General features: G+C 46.9%; 1 protein-coding gene across 5 annotated transcripts in view; it reads left to right on the top strand.

Annotated features, from left to right (window-relative positions):
• ltbp1 (latent transforming growth factor beta binding protein 1) overlaps window positions 1-17,290 on the top strand; it is a 456,945-nt gene that overhangs the window by 172,674 nt on the left and 266,981 nt on the right. For all 5 annotated transcript variants that reach the window (XM_070889256.1, XM_070889254.1, XM_070889255.1 and 2 more), the window contains 2 exons: window positions 3,670-3,894; window positions 16,532-16,809. In XM_070889256.1, coding sequence (XP_070745357.1) covers window positions 3,670-3,894; window positions 16,532-16,809 — 503 coding nt within the window. The remainder of the gene's footprint in view (window positions 1-3,669; window positions 3,895-16,531; window positions 16,810-17,290) is intronic.

The raw sequence follows: 17,290 nt of genomic DNA, 5'->3' as shown, positions 1-17,290 counted from the left end.
TGGTGTTCCAGTGTGGTGTTCCAGTGTGGTGCAAGTGGGATGGACCAGTGTGGTGTTCCAGTGTGGTGTTCCAGTGTGCTGTTCCAGTGCGGTGTTCCAGTACGGTATTCCAGTGTGGTGGATCAGCGTGGTGGACCAATGTGCCGCTTTTTCGTTTAACTACTGCAGCCCTGTGATTGATAAACATATCACACTGATCAAGGCAGGTGTGAGTACTACAAGCAGGCAGAATTAGGGGAAGCTTACAGAGTAAATAACTTGAAGAACATTAGTGACCTGTTCAGTTAGTCACGGGACGCCCTTCTGCAGCCTGAAAGGGTGTGCTGCGTTGAAAGCACCTTGAATTGTTGCTTCATGTACTCGGTACACGAGTGAATTCTTCCTAAGCACTGGGTGAAAACCTTTTACTAATAATTCAAAGCCTTTTTTGGAAGGATGTTGACTTCGAACCCTGCCTGTCTTTTGCTTTTCCTCTTCCTTTTCCCCCTCTGTCTCTTTCTGTCTGTGTGTATCTGTGCCTGTCTGTATGTGAGTCTCATCCTTGTGTACACACTCTCTCTCTCCCTTTCTTTCAATGCATGGATAACATGAATGTAAGCAGGCTATTTATCTTGGGCTGTGAGCACAGAACCAGAGAACATGAGTGGGACTGGAAATTAGAACAAATACGTTTCTCCACTAATCTATGGAATAGTTTCCCGGCTAAAACAGTTAATGCAGTGTCATTTAACTCCCCTGAAAACAGCTGGACAAAAAAATCCGTTAGGAACAGGTTGGAAGGGTAAATGTAACTTAAGGTGATCAAATACTTGAAGGAATGTGGTGGTTCTTGAACTGCATGTTGATGGAGAGTCATGCCCCTGAAAGTGGCCGGTCAGGGATTGACAGTGCAGGACTTGAGGTTATATAGATTTGAAGTAGCTTTTTGATGCATGATCTTTGCTGGGACAGAGCAAACTGTGTAGAATCTTCCCTCTGGAGATTACATTGAACAGAATCAATGTGAGGCCAAATTGTACATGATTGGTGGAAGGCTTTGTTGATGAAGTGTGGTCTTTTCTTGTTTCTTCTGTGGTTATTTCATGATCTTCAATCTCTGCAAGTTCAATTTAGAGACCAAACCAAGGTCTTTTGAACTGTTTAAATACAATTACTGAAAAATAGTCTCGAGCGCCAGAGTGATTAAAATGTTATATATCCAGATTGCATCATTGTTTTACTTTGTATTTTTCATGTCCAAAAATGAATATTCTATATCTAACAGGAATAGTTCTGTACTTCTGTTTCTTCTGGCCTGTTGAACAGTCTCTAAGGCCTGTTATGCTCCATTAGGTTTTGGCGAGAGACGAAACAGAACACCATCTATCGTCCGTGGAAAAGGGATTGCGCATCTCAAATCTCCTACATCAGTTACTCTGCACCCCAGATATGCACATCCCTGATTTTCATCGCTCCACCATTGGTGGCTGTGCCTGAAGCTGCCTAGGCTCCAAGCTCTGGAATTCCCTCCTTAAACCTTTCAGTCCCTCCATCCCTCCACCTTTAAGACGCTCCTTAAAACCTACCACTTTGACCAAGACCTGTGCTAATATCTCCTTATGCGGCTCGGTGTCATTTTTCCCCCTGGTTTACGCTCCTGTGAAGCACCTTGGGACGTTTTACCACGTTAAAGGTGCTATATTAACACAAGTTGTTGTCGTAAAACCAAGATGATACATGACCTATGCACAAAATTCTATGGTGTTGAAGGTAACATTGATGGTATGAGACGTGAATTGGCTAGGATAGACTGGCAAATGATAATTAAAGGCTTGACAGTGGATAGGCAATGGCAGACATTTATAGATTACATGGATGAACTTCAACAATTGTACATCCCTGTCTGGAGTAAAAATAAAACGGGGAAGGTAGCTCAACCGTGGCTAACAAGGGAAATTAGGGATAGTAAATCCAAGGAAGAGGCATATAAATAGGCCAGAAAAAGCAGCAAACCTGAGGACTGGAGAAATTTAGAATCCAGCAGAGGAGGACAAAGGGTCTAATTAGGAGGGGTAAAATAGAGTATGAGAGGAAGCTTGCAGGGAACATAAAAACTGACTGCAAAAACTTCTCTAGATATGGAAAGAAAAAAAGATTAGTGAAGACCAACGTAGGTCCCCTGCAGTCAGAATCAGGTGAATTTATAATGGGGAACAAAGAAATGGCAGACCAATTGAACAAACACTTTGGATCTGTCTTCACGAAGGAAGACACAAATAACCTTCCGGAAATACTAGGGTTCAAGGGTCGAGCGAAAAGGAGGAACTGAAGGAAATCCTTATTAGTCAGGAAATTGTGTTAGGGAAATTGATGGGATTGAGGGCTGATAAATCCCCAGGGCCTGACAGGCTGCATCTCAGAGTACTTAAGGAAGTGACCCTAGAAATAGTGGATGCATTGGTAATCATTTTCCAACATTCTGTAGACTCTGGATCAGTTCCTATGGACTGGAGGGTAGCTAATGTAACACCACTTTTTAAAAAAGGAGGGAGAGAGAAAACGGGGAATTATAGACCGGTTAGCCTGACATCGGTTATGGGGGAAATGTTGGAATCAATTATTAAAGATGAAATAGCAGCGCATTTGGAAAGTAGTGGCAGGATCGCTCCAAGTCAGCATGGAATTATGAAAGGAAAATCATGCTTGACAAATCTTCTAGAATTTTTTGAGAATGTAACTAGTAGAGTGGACAAGGGAGAACCAGTGGGTGTGTTGTATTTGGACTTTCAAATGTGGATAATGTGGATAAATGTGAGGTTATCCACTTTGGTGGCAACAACAGGAAGACAGAATATTATCTGAATGATGACAGATTAGGAAAAGGTGAGGTGCAACGAGACCTGGGTGTCATGGTACACCAGTCATTGAAGTTTGGCAATGCAGATACAGCAGGTGGTGAAGAAGGCAAATGGCATGTTGGCCTTCATAGCTAAAGGATTTGAGTATAGGAGCAGGGAGGTCTTATTACAGTTGTACAGAGCCTTGGTGAGGCTACACCTGGAATATTGTGTTCAGTTTTGGTCTCCTAATCTGAGGAAGGACGTTCTTGCTATTGAGGGAGTACAGTGAAGATTCATCAGATTGATTCCCGGGATGGCAGGACTGACATATGAGGAGAGACTGGATCAATTGGGCTTGCATCCACTGGAGTTTAGAAGAATGAGAGGGGATCTCACAGAAACATATAAAATTCTGATGGCATTGGACAGGTTAGAGGCAGGAAGAATGTTCCCATTGCTGGGGTCACAGTCTAAGAATAAGGGATAAGCCTTTAGGACCGAGATGAGGAGAAACTTCTTCACTCAGAGAGTGGTGAACCTGTGGAATTCTCTACAGCAGAAAGTTGTTGAGGCCAGTTCATTAGATATATTCAAAAGGGAGTTAGATATGGCCCTTACGGCCAAAGGGATCAAGGGGTATGGAGAGAAAGCAGGAAAGGGGTACTGAGGTTGAATGATCAGCCATGATCTTATTGAATGGCAGTGCAGGCTTGAAGGGCCGAATGGCCTGCTCCTGCACCTAATTTCTATGTTTCTATGAAGATCATAGGACTGAATAGCCTGGGCTGACAACATTGTTGTTTGCTGTTAAATTGCTGCGTTATACTCACTCTTGCGTTTATCTTTCCAGTGGTCTGCCACTTGCCTTGCATGAACGGAGGACAGTGCACTTCCAGGAACAAATGCCAGTGCTCTCCTAGCTTTACCGGCAAGCTCTGCCACATCCCGGTACAGTCTCCAAATGGTCAATGGCAGCAGCAGCAGTATCAGCAAGCTGGCAAAGCTCTAACCTCTTCGGTGGTTCACTCTACCCACACATTGCCCCTGTCCGTTGGAGGAAAGCCGGGCCTACAAAGTAAGCTTCATTTTTCCTTTGACTTCTCAACCGCTTTATGTCTGTTTTTTTTAATCAGCCTCCAGGCAGATGAGCCAATTGGAATGTTACGACAAAAGCCGAATACTTTGAACGGTTTATTTTAGTGGTGTTTGTCGCAATTCGTTTAGGCTTAATAATAGCTCTAATAATCGAGACGGAAAATTGAGAACAAATGAAAGCTGCTATTTTCATGTCATACAATAGAACTTACAAAACTAACATGAGTAAAGAATAAACATCGCCTTGGACCAGCCGGGCCAAATGGCCTGTCTCTGTGTTGCACATTCTATGTAAGTCGAGGAATGGATTTTATGATCCAGATTACAGCCCGTAAGCATAATAAAGTAGAAAACATGGACCTTCTTGTTTCAGTGATATCCAAACCATCTGCTCCTCCTTGCACTTTAATAAATGCTACTTAACAGAATTTTTGAGCATCCCTGATTATAAGCCGTGGAATACCCTCCCTGAACATCTCCTCCTCTCCACCTCTCTTTCCTCCTTTAAGACGCTTGTTAAAACCTATATCTTTGACCAAGCTGCCCTAATTTCTTCTTATGTGGCTTGGTGTCAAATTTTTGTCTTATAACACTCCTGTGAAGCGCCTTAGGACATTTTACTACGTTAAAGGCGCAATATAAATACAAGTTGTTGTTATAAGTTCAATCTTGTTAGGTAGGTTTTTGCAAATCCAGCTGACGAAGAAAAGAAAATCGTCTGGGTGCCATAGCAACACGGGGCGATGGAATGAACATAAGAACATAAGAAATGGGAGCAGGAGTAGGCCATTTGGATCCTTGTGCCTGCTCCACCACTCAATACGATCATGGCTGATCTGATCATGGACTCAGCTCCATTTCCCTGCCCGCTCCCCATAACCTTTTATTCCCTTCTCGCTCAAAAATCTGTTGATCTCTGCCTTAAATATATTCAGTGATCCAGCCTCTACAGCTCTCTGGGGCAGAGAATTCCACAGATTTACAACCCTCTGAGGGAAGAAATTACTCCTCATCTCAGTTTTAAATGGGGGCCCCTTATTCTGAGACTATGCGTTTGGGGACTTACAATCTCAACTGTGCTGCTTCAGTGAGGCTTGGCCATGGCTCTGTTTTTAACAACAAAAACAACAACTTGTATTTATATAGCGCCTTTAACGTAGTAAACCATCCCAAGACGCTTCACAGGAGCGTTATCAAACTGAGCGGCATAAGGAGTAATTAGGGCAGTCTTAGTCAAAGAGGTAGAGTTTAAGGAGTGTCTTAAGGAGAGATGGAGAAGCGGAGAGGTTTAAAGTGGAAATTCCAGAGCTAAGGACCTTGGTGGCTGAAGCCACGGCCACCAGTGGTGGAGCGCTTAAAAGTGGGGTTGTGCAAGGGGCCAGAATTGGAGGAGTGCGGAGATGGCAGAGGCTTGTCGAATATATGAATATCGAACTATGAAAATATTGCTGGTAATTAGAGGCAGGCTATCTTAAGTTTGCACATGCAAAGCTCTGCTTTGAAAACAGAAAGCTCTGGACTCACAAAGCAGGCCTGCCCACGTCCGAAAAGAGAGATTAGCGTTTGAGGTAGAAATCCTTTGCTCAACTCTCCGGGTGTGGGGCTAAATGAGAGTTTGTTACCAGTGAGACGTTCAGCTGGGTTGGGCGGTGGTCGTTGGCCGGAGGAGATTGGTGGGGCTTCTGCTCTGGATAGAAGCATAACGCTCAACAGTTCATCGCTGGAGGTTTTTTTTCCCAAAAATATACTTTATTCATATAAACTTTTCACAATACATTGGAAAATAGTTCAGTACCTTGCGGTCAGCAATTCCATACAATTCGTTTGGATGCTGGCAGCAGTTCCATACAATGCACTAGCGTGCATTTCAATTCAAGGTACAGTTTAGTTTGGCCCCCGAGGCCAGTTCAAACTGGTCACAGATTGTGCGCAATCTGCGGACCGACTGCAGATCCGAGCAAAAGATGCCGATGTCGTCCATGTACAGGGAGGTCTTGACCTGAGCGCCTCTGCTGCCTGGGATTGTCACCCCTCTAATGCTCGCATCTTTCCTGATGGACTTGGCAAAGGGCTCGATACAGCACACAAACAAGACAGAGGAGAGGGGACAGCCTTGACTGACTCCAGATCTGATCGGAAAGCTTTCAGTTACCCACCCGTTGATTAGAACTGCGCTACTGATGTCTGTGTAGAGCAGTTGGATCCAATTACGGATACCCTCCCCAAACCCCATCTTGGAGAGCACATCCATCAGGTACGTGTGCGATATCCTGTCAAAGGCCTTCTCCTGGTCCAAGCTGATTAAACAGGTGTCCACCCTCCTGTCCCGCACGTAGGCGATCGTATCCCTGAGTAGCGCGAGGCTATCAGAGATCTTCCTGCCAGGGACAGCGCAGGTCTGGTCCGGGTGGATCACCAGCTCCAGAACAGACTTGACCCTGTTTGCGATGACCTTCGACAGGATCTTGTAGTCCACATTGAGCAGCGAAATGGGCCGCCAGTTTTTGATTTCCTCCCGCTCCCCCTTCTGCTTGTAGATGAGGGTGATGATGCCTTTCCTCATCGATTCTGACATGCTGCCGGCCAGAAGCATACCCCCGTACACTTCCAGCAGGTCTGGGCCTATCCAGTCCCACAGAGCCGAATACAACTCGACCAGTAAGCCGTCGCTTCTGAAAGTTTTACTCGTCGCGAGGGACCGGGCGGCCTTTGTCAGTTCGTCCAAAGTTAGCGGGTGGTCCAGACTCTCCTGCTCGCTGTCGTCTAAGACCTCTGAGATAAATGACAGGAAAGACTGGGAGGCTGCGTGGTCTGTGGGCTTGACGTCGTACAGCCCGTCATAGAAGGATTTGCTGATCCTCAGCATGTCGGGCTGCGCAGACGTCACAGAACCATCTTCTTCCTTTAGGCTAGTGATCACAGAGCGCCCCCTGTGTACCTTTTGGAAGAAGAAACGCGAACACGTCTCATCCTGCTCGACGGAGCGGACTCTGGAGCGGAAGATGATTTTGGAGGACTCTGAGGCAAAGAGTGAGGCTTGCTGGCCCTTCACCTCTTCGAGTTCCTCCGCGACATCAGAAGCAGGTTTTGCATACGCTTCTGGAGTTGGGACAATTCCCTCTGTCTCCCTCTCGCCTCCTGAACACCTTTGAGGATGAAGAACCTCTGGATGTTTGTCTTGATTGTTTCCCACCAGTGCATCGGGGAATCACAGAGGGGTTTTACGGTTCTCCAACCTTTGTAGTCCCTCTTGAGTTCCTCAACGTTTTCCGGGGTCAACAGTTTCACGTTGAGCTTCCATATCCCCCTGCCAACTTTCTGGTCTTCCTGTGGGAGGCAGTCGGCCAGTAGGAGGCAGTGGTCGGAGAAGAACACCGGCGTAACGTCGGTGGATGTGACCTTGAGCGTGTGGGACACAAACAGGAAGTCTATTTTGGAACGGACGGACCCGTCTGGTCTCGGCCAGGTGTATCTGCGCGGTGCTCCATCGGCAGGGATGCTGAAGACGTCGCACAGCTTGGCATCTTTTACCACGTCTATCAGGAGTTTGGATGTGGCGTTCAGTTTGTTGTCGGCTCTGCTGCATCGACTGGTCTGGATGTCGCCAGCAGCAGTGGGAGCTGCTGGAGGAGGGCCAGCCGTTCGCTTCTGAGAGGTGAGGCATACACGTTAATTAGCCTTAGAGGAACATTTTTATACAGTACATCTGCTACGAGGAGGCGGTCGCCCACCACCTCCTTAACTTGGGTGATGATCAAGTGGTCTCCCCGCAGCAGTTGCCTCCTGATCAGACGGATGGTCCGTGGGACCACCATTGCGACCACTGCCGGTAACTGCTGAACTCCTGCAAGAACAGCAGGTCTGTCTTGACCTTGGCGAGGTACCCCAAGGTGGAAGCACATCGCGTAGTCGACTTAATGCTGCGCACTTTAATGAATGCCATCTTTAAACCCATTTTTAAATTGGTGATTACAATCCAAACATTACATTTCGCACACGCAGTCCTTTGGCCCTGTGGCCTGTTTCCGTATACATAGGTTAGCTTTAAACTTTTCTACTGCACCTTGGCTGAGATATAGGTTGTCCTCTGCCTTGGGGATGGTTCAACCAGGGGACGCTAACAGTATGGACAGGGGTCCTCCATGTCAACTGGACTAGCCTCGCCTGGTGTTGGTTGTTCCTTGTGTGCAGCCCCGGTGGTGTCATCGCTGACAGTGTTCTGTAGCTGGGGTGCATCTGTCGCTTCGTCGCTCCCAGAGATCCGGAGCGGGGGTGCATCGGTTGCTTCTTCGCTCCCAGAAATCGAGAGCTGGGTTTCATCCGTTGCTTCACCTTTGCCGGAAATCCGGAGCAAGGATGCATCGGTGATGTCACTGCTCCCGGGGTCCTGGAGCTGGGTTGCACTGGTCACATTGGCGTTTTACCTCTTCTTCTGCTGGTGGTGGTGGGGGCTTTTGCCTCGCCCTTCATCATCGGAAGAGCTGCAGCCACTGCTGTCCATCGTGTCGACTAGGGCGGTATCCGTCTTTTGCCTCTCGTTTCTGCAGGGGGCCTCTTTTCCTTAGACTTGCGGGCCGCTGCCTTCTTGGTGACACGCGGCCATTCCTGTTCCTCTTCTGCTCCTTCCTCTTCCATAGACCCGGTGTCTCGGGGGGGGAGTTTCACTGCTGGGTGTTAGTGTCTGGCGGCTTGCCTTCCTCCTCTCGGTCAGTGTCGACTAGGGCGGTGGTTTGTTCGCACGGTGTCTTGGTGGGGGGGGAGGGAGGTGCAGGTCTCCTCTGGGGCGTTGCGCTCCTCAGCTTCCTTCTCACATGTCACCATGTTCTTTGACGCCTGCGCATAGCTGAAATTGCGCTTGGGGCAGGCTGTGTTCAGATGTCCAGCCACACCACAAAGGTTGCAGCACTTGCTCTCTTTGCAGTCCTTTGTCTGGTGTCCTTCCTTCTTGCAGTTGCGACAAATGATTGCTTTGCAGCTTGCCGCCACGTGGCCTGCTTTCCCGCAGGTCCGGCACACGTTGGGTTATCCGGCATACACCATGTAGCCCCGACTTCCTCCGATGGCGAAGCTGGAGGAGGGGTGCAGGATGGTTCCGCTGGGGTCCACTTTCAAGCTGACCTGGATCTGGCGCTTGCTGGTCCAAATCCCATGGAAATCCTTCAGGTTGATGCTGTTTCCTGCCCCATCGACATACCTGGCGAGGAAAATCAGCACATCAATGACCGGGATGCGGGGATTGTACATGTGCACTGTGATAGTGCGCTTCCTCTGCGACGGGAGGGTGAACAGTGGTTCCCAAGTCAGCATTGACTGCAGTGGTTCACTCGCCTCCTTCAATCCCTTCAGGAACTTCAGGCATAGGGTGACGTTTCTGAAGGTTACTTCAAAGGAACCTCTCTTCGGGATGCCCTGCAAGGCGAAGACATCCGCGATTTTCATGCCACAGGTTTCAAGCAGGATTTTCTTCACGAAGAGGTCCCGGTTGATCATCGTCTGCCCTTCCATTTTCTTTACAGTCACTCGGATGGTGTTTCGGACGCCCTGGTTCGCCGCTCGGTTGGCCGCCATTTGGGTTGCAGATTCCTCCTTTCGGCTTATGTTTTGGCCGAAGCCTTCAATCTTTTGTGGTGCCAGTCCAGCACCTTGGCGGACCTCCTGATCTGCCCATAGGTCGGTCGGCATGCAGATTTCTTCCTCTTTCCAATTGATGCTTGGCCTTAGCCAAAAGGCCAAACCCAGCCAAACTGGAAAGACGAGTTTCTGCAATTATCCAATTAGCATATGAACGCCCAATCAACACTTGATCTTAGCCAAAAGGCCGAGCAAGGATCATGGTTACTCACCTGCCAGATACGCTGGAGGTGCAGAGAGTCTGGACATAAGGAACAGGAGAGTCTAATCAGGAATTCAAGAGAATCCAACAGGGAATTGAGGAAGTACCTCTTTACCCAGAGAGTGGTTAGAATGCGGAACTTGCTACCACATGGAGCAGTTGAGGTGGAGAAAGTGCATCCGGGAAGGCGTTGAGCTCTTCAAATCTCAACGCTGCGAGCGTGAAGAGGTCAGGCGCAGGCAGCGGAAGGAAAGTGCGGCAAATCAATCCCACCCCCCCCCTTTCCCCAAAGAATGTCTGTCCCAGCTGTGGCAGAGTCTGTGGCTCTCATGTTGGACTGTTCAGCCAACAAAGAACGCACTTTAGTAGTGGAAGCAAGTCTTCCTCGATACCAAGGGACTGCCTATGATGATGACATGGATGAATTTAAGGGATAGCTAGTTAAACACATGATGGAGAAAGGACTTCAAGTTTATGCTGATAGGGTGAGATGCAGTAGGGTGGGAGGAGGCTCGTGTGGAGCATAAACACCGGCATTCACCGGCCTGTTTCTGAGCTGTAATTTCTACATGATTCTACGTCTAATTCTATGTAAGGTCTGCCAGACATTCACTTTTCATTTCAGGGGCTGAAAGATCTGTGGTGCATTTCCAGCATTTTCCGGTTTTGTTGAAAATTTGTAGATTTTTCTTTTTAAGCTCTGCATTTGCAAATTAAAGAATGGTTCTCAGAAGCAGTATAATCAGACCAAAACCAATAGTATGCATTGCACAATATTGAGACATACTTTGTGAGACGCTCCCAACAGTTCTAATGATAACAATACTTAAAAATGCATGAACCTGCCAGTGAAGTATAATTAATAAAGGAAACCCAAATGGGCAGTGCTCCCAATAAAAGCCATGAGACTAAAGACAGTGGAGATAAGAGGAATCTTCCCCTGCAATTCTTTGTATCGGTGCGTTTGCAATATTTTAATTTTTGCAGTTTTTATTACCATATTTGTGTTTCAGATTTCTAGTGTTGGCAATCGCAGCTGTTTTAACTGTTAACCATTTTCCTGAGTGTGAAACCCAGACAATTGCGGTTCCAAACATTTACCACGAATCAGAAAGAATGTAATCTGAAATAGAAACAGAAAATGCTGGAAACACACAGCAGGTCAGGCAGCATCTGCGTGGAGAGAGAAACAGTTAACTTTTCAGGTCGTCAGAAAGTTCTGTTGAAAGGTCATTGACCTGAAACATTAATTCCATTTGTCTCTCCACAGATGCTGCTCGACCTGCTGAGTATTTCCAGCACTTTCTGTTTTTATTTCGGATTACCAGCATCCGCAATATTTTGCTTTTGCATCAGAAAGAATGTTTTACTCTTCCGATAGGAGAGTGCATAAGGGCAAGGTGCATTGAGATATAGGGCTAGAGCTTCCACTTTTTTTTAGCATGCCTAACGCCCACTTAACGCCCATTTTACCGCTGAAATGACGAATAACACGCATATACCGCCCAGTTTAGCACAAAATTGAAACTGATAGGCATTTTTCGGAAATTTATTGCCGAACGTTACTTTCCCCATGTGCTTAATGGCGAGAAAAAATATTACTGCCCACACACTTTTTTTGGGTGGAATCAGCAGAATGGGCGAATTCAACGCCCATAATATCGCCCAGTATTACTTTCTGCACGGATTCAACACCGAGATTCAATATTAATGCCCGCCCACTTTTTTTTGTCGTAAAGAGCATATTTACCGAAACTAGCAGCCATGAGATCGCCCAGTGTCAATTTCACCACCTCGCACACATATTGGCCACAATATCGCTCGCCCAAAAAAACGCCCACAAGAAGTGGAACTAACTGGAACAAATCACAGCGTTATGGACGCCATGTTGTAGATCACAGGTCGTGTCCTTTAAAAGGCTGCTGTGCTTCAACCTCAGCGGAGTTTGGATGTACTCTGCAGGTCGTTGGAGTTGATGTGAACATCTGTAAAAACATCTTGACCATACTGTGACCGATTGGAATTGAATAGGTGTCTTCGTCGGGACATTCCTTGTTTGTGACCGATCGGTGGAAAACAGAGAGCCACTGCAATGGGGCCTGTCCTTTCTCACCCTCTCTTGGTGACCAATTACATGCAGCAGACTCGAGATCGCCGAAGGAATGCTCCACTGCATTATGTGCCCAATGTAAGACGTGACAGACTGATGAGGAGGAGCAGTCGTTACACCCCCCCGCAAGTACAGGGAGAAGCAATCTTACCTCGACTTGCCCGACACCACCTGCCTTCGGAGACTGCGCTTCCACAAAAAGGTTATCACTGAGGTATGCCAGCTGATAAGAGCAGATCTGCAGCCTGCCAGCACCAACAGTACTGCACTGTCCGTCGAGGTCAAAATCACCGTGGCACTGTCGTTCTACGCCTCGGGTTCTTTTCAGGCCACAGCTGGAGACATTTGCGGACTTTCTCAGCATGCCACACATCGCTGCATTGGACAGGTCACTGATGCCCTGAATGCATGCAGGAGGGACTTGATCAGCTTCCCTATGACCAGGGAGGCACAAAGTGAGAGGGCTCTAGGATTCTCTAGAATTGCAAACTTCCTCATGGTGCAGGGAGCAATAGACTGTACACACATCGCAATGTGGGTCCCTTTTCAGGATGCTGAGGTTTTCAGGAACCGCAAGGGATTCCACTCACTGAATGTCCAACTGGTTGTCGACCACCAGCAAATTATACTGGCAGTGAATGCTCAATTTCCGGGCAGCATCCATGGTGCTCACATCCTGTGTGAGAGCATTGTATCTGACTTGTTTAACAATGAGCCACAAGGTCAATGTTGGATGCTTGGTGACAAAGGATTTGGCCTCACCACCTAGCTGATGACCCCCCTGCGTGACACCCACACTGAGGCCGAGAGGTGATACAATGAGAGCCACAGAGCAACTCGCAATATCATGGAGAAAACCATTGGAGTGCTGAAGCAGTGCTTTAGATGCCTGGACCACTCAGGAGGCGAGCTCTAATACCACCCTGAGCAGGTAGCTCAATTCATGGTGGTGTGCTCCATGCTACACAACTTGGCTATCAGGAGGGGACAAGAATTGCCTGATGAGTCTGACAGTCCACCTCACCAGAAAGACGAAGAGGAGGACGAGGAGGCGGATGCTGACATCGGCCCAGACAATCAGGCTGACGCTGTAGCCATATCCCTGCCCCTCTGTAGACCGCATGAAAGAGCTCATGGTGGCATGGAAACTGCAAGAACCTTACGTCAGGAGCTCATCAATGATCGCTTTGCCTGAAAGAACGTTGGCGTTATTCACAAGGCTGACACACTGCTGGGTGTGCAGGTCATACATTAATGGTGGGCTTCACCTTGGTGACAGTTAAAGTTTTAAGTTGATTGAAGTTAAGCATGATTATACCCTTTGATGTTAAGGAATCACCAATGTGTAATGGTGCAGCTATCTGAGCCAATGTGCTACAAGGTTTTGTTAAATAAAAAACATTTAAACCGAACATTATTCTGAAATCATCAGTATTTCTGTAAAAAACAACCCTTTCCCTCACCCCCCCACCCCACTTCTCCTCCCCATGTCTACCTCTTCCCCTTCCCCTCCTGACTCCAAGCCGTCTGGCCGAGGAGGTCCTCAGGTGATGCTTCATTGGCGGGGGGGGGGGGGGGCGGGGGGGGTGATGGCCGAAGCGCTGCTTGGACGGATACGGGAGAGGACAGTCCCGAGGTGGGAGCGTGCTCCAAGCCAGAAGCATGATGTTGCTGCTGGCTCTCATGAGTGGTTGGCAATGGGGGGGTATCACCTTGGGGTGCAGTGCGGCACCACTGGGAGCCCACTTGCACTGTGGATGGGCAATGGCAGACATTTAGAGAACGCATGGATGAATTACAACAATTGTACATTCCTGTCTGGCGTAAAAATAAAAAAGGGAAGGTGGCTCAACCGTGGTTATCTAGGGAAATCAGGGATAGTATTAAAGCCAAGGAAATGGCATACAAATTGGCCAGAAATAGCAGCGAACCTGGGGACTGGGAGAAATTTAGAACTCAGCAGAGGAGGACAAAGGGTTTGATTAGGGCAGGGAAAATGGAGTACGAGAAGAAGCTTGCAGGGAACATTAAGGCGGATTGCAAAAGTTTCTATAGGTATGTAAAGAGAAAAAGGTTAGTAAAGACAAACGTAGGTCCCCTGCAGTCAGAATCAGGGGAAGTCATAACGGGGAACAAAGAAATGGCAGACCAATTGAACAAGTACTTTGGTTCAGTATTCACTAAGGAGGACACAAACAACCTTCCGGATATAAAAGTGGTCAGAGGGTCTATTAAGGAGGAGGAACTGAGGGAAATCTTTATTAGTCGGGAAATTGTGTTGGGGAAATTGATGGGATTGAAGGCCGATAAATCCCCAGGGCCTGATGGACTGCATCCCAGAGTACTTAAGGAGGTGGCCTTGGAAATAGCGGATGCATTGACAGTCATTTTCCAACATTCCATTGACTCTGGATCAGTTCCTATCGAGTGGAGGGTAGCCAATGTAACCCCACTTTTTAAAAAAGGAGGGAGAGAGAAAGCAGGGAATTATAGACCGGTCAGCCTGACCTCAGTAGTGGGTAAAATGATGGAATCAATTATTAAGGATGTCATAGCAGCGCATTTGGAAAATGGTGACATGATAGGTCCAAGTCAGCATGGATTTGTGAAAGGGAGATCATGCTTGACAAATCTTCTGGAATTTTTTGAGGATGTTTCCAATAAAGTGGACAAAGGAGTACCAGTTGATGTGGTATATTTGGACTTTCAGAAGGCTTTCGACAAGGTCCCACACAGGAGATTAATGTGCAAAGTTAAAGCACATGGGATTGGGGGTAGTGTGCTGACGTGGATTGAGAACTGGTTGTCAGACAGGAAGCAAAGAGTAGGAGTAAATGGGTACTTTTCGGAATGGCAGGCAGTGACTAGTGGGGTACCGCAGGGTTCTGTGCTGGGGCCCCAGCTGTTTACATTGTACATTAATGATTTAGACGAGGGGATTAAATGTAGTATCTCCAAATTTGCGGATGACACTAAGTTGGGTGGCAGTGTGAGCTGCGAGGAGGATGCTATGAGGCTACAGAGTGACTTGGATAGGTTAGGTGAGTGGGCAAATGCGTGGCAGATGAAGTATAATGTGGATAAATGTGAGGTTATCCACTTTGGTGGTAAAAACAGAGAGACAGACTATTATCTGAATGATGACAGATTAGGAAAAGGGAAGGTGCAACGAGACCTGGGTGTCATGGTACATCAGTCATTGAAGGTTGGCATGCAGGTACAGCAGGCGGTTAAGAAAGCAAATGGCATGTTGGCCTTCATAGCGAGGGGATTTGAGTACAGGGGCAGGGAGGTGTTGCTACAGTTGTACAGGGCCTTGGTGAGGCCACACCTGGAGTATTGTGTACAGTTTTGGTCTCCTAACTTGAGGAAGGACATACTTGCTATTGAGGGAGTGCAGCGAAGATTCACCAGACTGATTTCCGGGATGGTGGGACTGACCTATCAAGAAAGACTGGATCAACTGGGCTTGTATTCACTGGAGTTCAGAAGAGTGAGAGGGGACCTCATAGAAACGTTTAAAATTCTGACGGGTTTGGACAGGTTGGATGCAGGAAGAATGTTCCCAATGTTGGGGAAGTCCAGAACCAGAGGTCACAGTCTAAGGATAAGGGGTAAGCCATTTAGGACCGAGATAAGGAGAAACTTCTTCACCCAGAGAGTGGTGAACCTGTGGAATTCTCTACCACAGGAAGTAGTTGAGGCCAATTCACTAAATATATTCAAAAGGGAGTTAGATGAAGTCCTTACTACTCGGGGGATCAAGGGGTATGGCGTGAAAGCAGGAAGTGGGTACTGAAGTTTCATGTTCAGCCATGAACTCGTTGAATGGCGGTGCAGGCTAGAAGGGCTGAATGGCCTGCTCCTGCACCTATTTTCTATGTTTCTATGTTTCTATGTTATTTCTTATTTGTTCGACAAAAACTCAGTGCCAATTATGTTCTTGGTGCTTACTAGGCTTCTTGCTGCTGGTGAATCTCCCTTGTGCCTCCCACAACAGCCAGACAAGCACACATCACAGCCACACACGCTTTCACTGCCTCTGAGCTCCCTCTCTCTCTGTCTCCTCTTCTGTGCATGTCATGATGACCCTTGACCTCCTGAATCACGGGAATCGAGTGTTGCCATGCCGTTGCTAAGGACGGCCACATTTTACGGCAGACGGCCAAAAAATTTTTGGCTACTGCCCATTTGATATCGCTCGCGGTAACGCCCATCTTCAAAAATGGAGACTAGGTGTTTTGAGAATGGGCGAGAAGCCGGCGATCTGAAAACCCTTTTTTAACACCCACGTGGAAATAACGCCCATTTTTGGGCGATAAGTACAAAAGTGGAGGTTCTAGCCCATAAAGTTGTACAGATTCCTAAATGGTTGCAAATCTGATTCCTAATTTGTGCTGAGTTTGCTTATCTCAGCAATGTAACACTCCTGTGCATGTTATATAATGCACTGTTTATATAGAGGTGTCAGCCCCTTGTGTATATTGTTATGCAAAGCACTGTTTTATAGAGGTGTACTATATATATGTATGTATGTATTTATATATATATGGTGTATATGTTACATTTACCTTGAAAATAAATGTTATACAGGTAGCAATCTATTTTAAAAAATGTTTCTTACAATGATTACTCACCAGCCTTATGTTTTCTTTTCCTTTCATGACGATACAGTGAAGTTCCCTCCTAACATAGTCAATATCCACGTTAAACACCCACCTGAGGCGACTGTACAGATCCACCAGGTTTCCAGAGTCGACAGTTCCTCTCTGGGACAGAAGGTGAAGGGTGTCAAGTCAAACCAACAGCAGATCTCTTACCATGCTCAAAGCCCTTCAGTGCCTCATGTACCGAATTCTGTCTACACTCACCACCAGCAAACTCGCACTCATCAATATCCCAGAATTCAATCAAAGTTAGGGCGTTGCTTCCAGGAAACTGCAGGTACACAGGTGAGACACTGCAGGCTTATTGATTGTTTCTTTGTTCCCTATGCAGCAATGTGCTATTATTGGATTAAAGTGTTCAGATCGACACCACAAAAATGGATTGTTAGATTCCATACCAGACAACTAATCAACGTAATCAAGGTTGATGTAGTGCAGATAGTTTCCATGAGGTGTCACTATCACGTTTAGTACTTACTGTCATCAGTCACACTTGCAAAACCATGCTGTAGACATCTAGAGGCAGAAAATTATTACTGCAACAGATTTTCATCCACTTTGTCTTCTCAAATCTTACTTTGGACTCATTAAAACAGGAGCTGACGGAACTCCAGATTTCTGAATATCAAATCTAATTGTGGAAGGTCGTGGTTTGAGGGCACGTACTGAATTGTTAGAAAATGAATATTTCACAAGTGGTATATTTTTATAACCCAGTATCTCTCATCCTTTCAATCTGTTTATACCACAAACTCTTCTGTTAATA

This window comes from Pristiophorus japonicus, chromosome 9 (genome assembly GCF_044704955.1).
Source record: "Pristiophorus japonicus isolate sPriJap1 chromosome 9, sPriJap1.hap1, whole genome shotgun sequence".
Classification (NCBI taxonomy): Eukaryota; Metazoa; Chordata; class Chondrichthyes; family Pristiophoridae; genus Pristiophorus; species Pristiophorus japonicus.
This window is presented reverse-complemented; position numbering and strand designations above follow the sequence as displayed.